This window comes from Haliotis rubra, unplaced genomic scaffold (genome assembly GCF_003918875.1).
Source record: "Haliotis rubra isolate DU_JTF1 unplaced genomic scaffold, ASM391887v1 Scf543, whole genome shotgun sequence".
Lineage (NCBI taxonomy): Eukaryota > Metazoa > Mollusca > Gastropoda > Lepetellida > Haliotidae > Haliotis > Haliotis rubra.
In genome coordinates this window covers 597,251-605,223 of record NW_025767239.1, presented here as the reverse complement: position 1 = coordinate 605,223, position 7,973 = coordinate 597,251, and the positions used below count along the sequence as shown (strand labels likewise).

Sequence of the window (7,973 nt, the reverse complement as noted above, 5' to 3'; positions counted from 1 at the left end):
ATCTGAAGGAACACTCACTTGGAGACATGGCGTCGTTTTCAAACGTGTCAAATTTTTCTCTCTTCGTTTTGACAGGTTGGTTTCTATGAGATCGTAAATATGAATTTATTTAGTTTTCAGAGCTTTTCATAGAGTAAGGCATATACGCATGAATGCAACCGAAGTTGTCACATCAATGCAGCAGAGAGCTTGTTAATCGCAGTGTAAGAAACTGAAAGTTTCGTGTTCCTGTCCATGGGTGACGCCCTGCCACACCGTCACGGATGACTGAACTTTTAAAAAATTCCCGAAATTCTCTCTATTAGTTAAGAGCCTGTATTTCTTAAGGACGATCATGCAACAACATGTCAGATTGAATAATAGTAGTAGATTTAGTAACGTAATTTAACCTCACCTTGTCTTGTGTTTGTTTAAACGGTCTGAAAAGTTGTGTGTAATACATCCTGTAAATCTTGAAAGTAGCGTGTTTCAGTGTGTCAATTTTGATACAAATAACAAACTCACCTGCTGGTGGTCCGATTAATTGAAATAATCGAAGACTGGTCGCAATGACTAAACGACCTAACAATCGATCATGTTTTCTCATAATCGATCACAAACAATTTTGGAACACTTGTTTGCTTAACAATATTTTCCACAAGGTTGGTTTTGTCTGTTACATTTCATAAGCACTACCAGCTCGTTCCAAGTCATGATTGATTTTATCTTAAAGACTCCAGGAAATTTATGTTCCTAACATATTAGTCATCCTTTAAAGATGTAAAATTGCCAAATGCATTGTGTGCAATTCTCGAAAAACTCGAAAGAACTACAGGTTTTTTCTTTATGTTTTGTGCATTAACAAACATAACCAGGAAAATTTTATAAATAATAAACCAATCATCAATTATGAAATTTTAAACAATTCCCAACACTAATAAGCTACTATCAAATCTTCGTTAAAAGTTATGTCCTTGTTTCTAAACAGAAAACGCAACACATCATAAACTGCATGACAAGCACAACATTATTGCCACATGAAAGCGACTGTTTTCATTCTACTCATTATGTCTGCATAATGACATAAAAAAATTCCAAAGCATAATAAAGGACACAAACAAGTTATAACATTGCGAAGCAGTTTTTCTGGGACCTTCCAACTGTCAACTTGGGTCAAGCCAATAATAATGCCAGCTTCAAACTGTTCATGAATAGCACAAAAAACTTGCTGCTGGTAAATTTGTCACTGCTGCGAAAACATATTGGTCTGTATCTCCAAAGTTGGGTATAAGGATATGTTAAGGGGAGGTGGGGTAGCCTAGTGGTTAAAGCGTTCGCTTGTCATGCTGAAGACCCGGGTTCGATTCCCCACATTGGTACAATGTGTGATGCCCATTTCTGGTGGCCCCCGCCTTGATATTGCTGTAATATTAAACTATCACTATACTCACTCACTCATTTTATTAAAGTTAAGTAAATAGGGTGTTTTAGAAATTGGTCATGAAATGTAAAATAAGATGTGAGACAAGAGTGGTCATACAAGTTTGATGATGTGCTGGCATGTCATTTGTGAAAATTTGCAGATGGTCATATAAGATATTGTACACATTGACCATAAAATAGCATAGAAATAGAAAATGCAAGTACACACTGATCTTTTGATGTCTTTCTGTTCACAGCATTGTTGACAGTTTTGTTTGCAAGTGGAGCAGAAAAACAAAAAGGTATTCCTTGTTATTCATCATTATTAATACCTGTAAAGATCCAGGTTAGAATTGGTCTTCATTAATCCATGCTTGTTGTAAGAGGTGACTAACGTGATCGGTTTTTGGTGGTTTTTTGTGTGATTTTTTTTACATGCAGTGATATAACTGGAATATCCTTCAAAGCGGTGTTAAAACTAACCCATTCTTTTCTTCATTATCTGCTTCAGATGTTGAGTATAAGGATATCACATTCATCGTGTTGTCCCAGCCTAATTCATTCCATGCCAAAAGGGCACAGCTCTTAAAGGAGGACTTTGAGAAACAAGTCAAGCAACTAAACTTAAAAGGGGTAAGAAGACAGCTGCACTGTATTGCAAAATGGCAAGTGTAGAATGAATTGTGTAACTTAATTGCTCTAAACACTTTACCCTAAGTCCAGGCACTTGGAAGTGTCCACATCACTGCACAAATGGAATCGTGTTCAAGACCTCACCTCACCTCACCTCATCTCATCTCATCTCACCCCACCCCACCCCACCTCACCTCACCTCACCTCATCTCACCCCACCCCACCCCACGTCACCTCACCTCACCTCACCGCACCACACTGCACTTCACCACATTATATTATACTTGTCATCTTTAATACCATAAACATTTGCTTTCTAGTATTATTCAGTTTATTGTTTAATAGTAATTTTAATAGAATTGGTCTTCTACAACCCAGAGTCGACTGACGGGATCGGGTGGTCACTAATTTGCATTAAGCCATGGCTGACTTGGTTGATACATGTCATCGTATCCCTATTGTGTAGATCAAGTCATCGTATCCCTATTGTGTAGATCAAGTCATCGTATCCCTATTGTGTAGATCAAGTCATCGTATCCCTATTGTATAGATCAAGTCATCGTATCCCTATTGTGTAGATCAATTGCTCATGCTGTTGATTGTCTGGTCAAGACTCGATTATTTACAGACCGCTGCCATACAGATGGAATATTGCTATGTGTGGCATTAAACAACAAATATATGGTTTGAGGGTGTAGAAAATTTACTGCCAGATACTGCAAAATACAACAGTGACCTAACTACAGCCTGCCTGCTTGAAAATAAAACATGCAAACAAGTATCAGTAGTATAACAAAAACTGTTTTCAATCTAACGTAGCCTTTTTGATAATATTTTAGTATTTCTTTTGTAAACATTTAGCATGGGAACAGTGTGGCTTAATGTCATGAATATGATCTGATTATTCACTGTTTGGTTTCAGGATGATCGTCCAGGATTGTATCTTCTCCATGAGACAGAAGGCCTGCCATCTCTGGGAGTATGGACATTATTTCCTGTATTTTCAGTGTGAGTATTTCATCTCTGATTGGTTTAAATACCTCTTATAAAATCATGAATACAGATGACCCCACTAAACACTGGAGTTATTTTAAGAATCCTGCGGATCGGAACCCTGGCCACTATGTCGAAAATTTAAGAAATAATTTTCAAATATCATGGGTTGTATTTCACTTGAATTTCACTATTCAATTATTTAGTGCAAACATAGGTTTGAAATATTTTATAGTAATACAGTTTCAGAAGCAGTGACTGGAACCATGTCATGTTGCTATTAATTTACAAAAAATATTTAGTTTCACTGATGTGCTTAATGCATTAAACATCAAATGTCAAATGCTTTGAATTTCAAAATATATGAAAGTCAGATCATTTACGCTGCTCATATATCTTGTTAATTTGCTATGGTAATTTTGAGATTGATCATGACTTTTTGTGTGAGTTTGTACAATTTCTTTTCCATTTTTCATCACAGCCAGAAAAGTTGGACATGGCACTAAAGTACTGTTGGAAATAGAAAAAAACCTGTTTTTAGGCTGTTACTCTGTATCACGAAAATTTACACAATTGCAAATAGCATATGTCGTAATAACCCACATCGGCCTAACTGGGCGTTCAGGGGGATGCGTAATAGGATATCCAGAAAAGCATGTTTACTTGTAAAATCGGGCAAAACAATAGATCAGACTATAGATGGCAATTAGGTTGCTCAGTCATGTATGACGACAGACCGTCGACTCACCTGGCATGAAATGCATGTGCTGCTAACAGGCACAAGGGGTCATCTCAAAGATATTTTATGTTTTTTTTCATGTGTATTGAATATGTCTCTATTGATTATCTTATCTTAGTTAATATCTCAGTTCCCCAGCCCGACCCCAATCACCGTCTGCGACACCCGTCCTGGTTTTGCTTTTGAGATGACCCCTCCTAGACGACCCCTCCTACCTGTTTCTTTTTATAGTGATAGTGAGACGCCATGGTAGCTACATCCTTAATAGTTTCAGTATTAAAGTTATTATTTTTTACATCTGCTATCGTTTATGATGAAGCTAAGTCTAATTTCAAAATGGGCATTGAAAAAGTGTCCTTTGTAATACAACATCATCGCACACTAATTTGCATAAAGCCATGGTCTGTTCTGAATAAGTCGCACTGGACGTAGAAAAAAACCTGCGTCTCCTCAGTAAACTCTGTCTTTTACGTATCCTATCTCCCTACCACTGCGACTGTAGTTAGGCCGAACTTAGTTTAACAGATATTTCACACTTTCACATATTAACTACCTAAATTATAGATATAAATGTGAAAAAAAAATTGTTTTTCTATTTCCGACAGTACTTTAGTCCCTTTGTCGTAGACTAAAACATTTCAAGGGGACTATTTGTTTTATCACAAGCCTATGTTTAAAAAAACCCTGTGTGACTGAAATTGAGAATATTGAACATTATTCAACAGCATTCAAGATATGTTGTTCATTGAAAAACGTGTCCACGGTGGAAATTATAAATACAATTTCATTATCAGACTACTAACTGGTAGCAGTCCCTTTTGTGATGATCTGTAGCTATCTCTCTCTAATAATTGTTAGAATGATTAGAATTGGGTTAGAATTGGTCTTCAGTAACCCATGGTTGTTGTAAGAGACGACTAATGGGATCGGATGGTCAGGCTCACTGACTTGGTTGACACACGCCATCGTATCCCAATTACGTAGAATAATGCTCATGTCGTGGATCACTGGATTGTCTGGTTCAGACTCAGTTATTAACAGACCACTGCCATATATAGCTGGAATAACAACAAACCAACCAAGTCCTGATAATTGTCCATGACAGCGTTAAATTGGTTAGAAGGAATTAAGATATTGTTGCATCTTTTTATCCATTTATTTGTGTAATTGTATTGTCACAATAATAAGCTGAGCTGAAATTGATTTCAGTGTCACAATAAACATCACATATACCATATATGGTAGGACATGTCATTATGCAGTTGTTTAATTTACTTTCTATTGATCCCAGAATGCATGTTTGGAATGTGATACAGTTATTGAGCTCATAACGTACTTAATGTAGTGTTTATCGCCATGAGTGTTGCCAGTAGGGATCATGCTATTGATCTGTGACATAAGGAAATTTCAATTTCTCTAGCTCATGTTAATAGAGCGTAGTTGATGTATGCAACATTTGTTTGACTAAAAACAGAAACATATATTGTACTTGTATAGTTCTGTCATGACATCCTAGAGGGGCAATGTGGCCTTAATGCATACTTGGAACCAGGTCTGTCCCAGACATCCAAGAGGGGCAATGTGGCTTTAATGCATACTTGGAACCAGGTCTGTCCCAGACATCCTAGAGGGTCAATGTGGCTTTAATGCATACTTGGAACCAGGTCTGTCCCAGACATCCTAGAGGGGCAATGTGGCCTTAATGCATACTTGGAACCAGGTCTGTCCCAGACATCCTAGAGGGGCAATGTAGCCTTAATGCATACTTGGAACCAGGTCTGTCCCAGACATCCTAGAGGGGCAATGTGGCCTTAATCCATACTTGGAACCAGGTCTGTCCCAGACATCCTAGAGGGGCAATGTGGCCATAATGCATACTTGGAACCAGGTCTGTCCCAGACATCCTAGAGGGGCAATGTGGCCTTAATCCATACTTGGAACCAGGTCTGTCCCAGACATCCTAGAGGATCAATGTGGCCATAATGCATACTTGGAACCAGGTCTGTCCCAGACATCCTAGAGGGGCAATGTGGCCTTAATGCATACTTGGAACCAGGTCTGTCCCAGACATCCTAGAGGGGCAATGTGGCCTTAATCCATACTTGGAACCAGGTCTGTCCCAGACATCCTAGAGGGGCAATGTGGCCTTAATGCATACTTGGAACCAGTTCTGTGTTAGACATCCTAGAGGGTCAATGTGGCCTTAATGCATACTTGGAACCAGGTCTGTCCCAAACATCCAAGAGGGTCAATGTGGCCTTAATGCATACTTGGAACCAGGTCTGTCCCAGACATCCAAGAGGGTCAATGTGGCCATAATGCATACTTGGAACCAGGTCTGTGTCAGACATCCTAGAGGGTCAATGTGGCCTTAATGCATACTTGGAACCAGTTCTGTCTCATACATCCAAGAGGGGCAATGTGGCCTTAATGCATACTTGGAACCAGTTCTGTCTCATACATCCAAGAGGGTTAATGTGGCCTTAATGCATACTTGGAACCAGGTCTGTCCCAGACATCCTAGAGGGTCAATGTGGCCTTAATGCATACTTGGAACCAGGTCTGTCCCAGACATCCAAGAGGGTCAATGTGGCCTTGATGCATACTTGGAACCAGTTCTGTCTCATACATCCAAGAGGGTCAATGTGGCCTAAATGCATACTTGGAACCAGTTCTGTCTCATACATCCAAGAGGGTCAATGTGACCTTAATGCATACTTGGAACCAGTTATGTGTTAGACATCCTAAAGGGTCAATGTGGCCTTAATGCAAACTTGGAACCAGGTCTGTGTCAGACATCCAAGAGGGGCAATGTGGCCTTAATGCATACTTGGAACCAGGTCTGTCCCAGACATCCTAGAGGGGCAATGTGGCCTTAATCCATACTTGGAACCAGGTCTGTCCCAGACATCCAAGAGGGTCAATGTGGCCTTAATGCATACTTGGAACCAGGTCTGTCTCATACATCCAAGAGGGTCAATGTGGCCTTAATGCATACTTGGAACCAGGTCTGTGTCAGACATCCAAGAGGGGCAATGTGGCCATAATGCATACTTGGAACCAGGTCTGTCCCAGACATCCTAGAGGGGCAATGTGGCCTTAATCCATACTTGGAACCAGGTCTGTGTCAGACATCCTAGAGGGTCAATGTGGCCTTAATGCATACTTGGAACCAGTTCTGTCTCATACATCCAAGAGGGGCAATGTGGCCTTAATGCATACTTGGAACCAGTTCTGTCTCATACATCCAAGAGGGTCAATGTGGCCTTAATGCATACTTGGAACCAGGTCTGTGTCAGACATCCTAGAGGGGCAATGTGGCCTTAATGCATACTTGGAACCAGTTCTGTCCCAGACATCCTAGAGGGTCAATGTGGCCTTAATGCATACTTGGAACCAGGTCTGTCCCAGACATCCTAGAGGGGCAATGTGGCCTTAATGCATACTTGGAACCAGTTCTGTGTTAGACATCCTAGAGGGTCAATGTGGCCTTAATGCATACTTGGAACCAGGTCTGTCCCAGACATCCAAGAGGGGCAATGTGGCCTTAATGCATACTTGGAACCAGTTCTGTCTCATTCATCCAAGAGGGGCAATGTGGCCTTAATGCATACTTGGAACCAGTTCTGTCTCATACATCCAAGAGGGGCAATGTGGCCTTAATGCATACTTGGAACCAGGTCTGTGTCAGACATCCTAGAGGGTCAATGTGGCCCTCATGCATACTTGGAACCAGTTCTGTCCCAGACATCCTAGAGGGGCAATGTGGCCTTAATCCATACTTGGAACCAGGTCTGTCCCAGACATCCAAGAGGGTCAATGTGGCCTTAATGCATACTTGGAACCAGATCTGTCCCAGACATCCAAGAGGGTCAATGTGGCCATAATGCATACTTGGAACCAGGTCTGTGTCAGACATCCTAGAGGGTCAATGTGGCCTTAATGCATACTTGGAACCAGTTCTGTCTCATACATCCAAGAGGGGCAATGTGGCCTTAATGCATACTTGGAACCAGTTCTGTCTCATACATCCAAGAGGGGCAATGTGGCCCTAATGCATACTTGGAACCAGGTCTGTGTCAGACATCCTAGAGGGTCAATGTGGCCTTAATGCATACTTGGAACCAGTTCTGTCCCAGACATCCTAGAGGGGCTATGTGGCCTTAATGCATACTTGGAACCAGGTCTGTCCCAGACATCCTAGAGG

The 7,973-nt window shown here is 40.7% G+C and overlaps 1 protein-coding gene across 5 annotated transcripts in view; it reads left to right on the top strand.

Annotated features, from left to right (window-relative positions):
• Positions 1–17: 17 nt before the first annotated feature.
• Positions 18–7,973, top strand: part of LOC124253531 (beta-1,3-glucosyltransferase-like) — a 43,451-nt gene continuing 35,495 nt past the window's right edge. For all 5 annotated transcript variants that reach the window (XM_046687333.1, XM_046687330.1, XM_046687332.1 and 2 more), the window contains exons 1-4: positions 18–75; positions 1,659–1,703; positions 1,913–2,034; positions 2,957–3,042. In XM_046687333.1, coding sequence (XP_046543289.1) covers positions 27–75; positions 1,659–1,703; positions 1,913–2,034; positions 2,957–3,042 — 302 coding nt within the window. In that variant the 5' untranslated portion in view covers positions 18–26. The remainder of the gene's footprint in view (positions 76–1,658; positions 1,704–1,912; positions 2,035–2,956; positions 3,043–7,973) is intronic.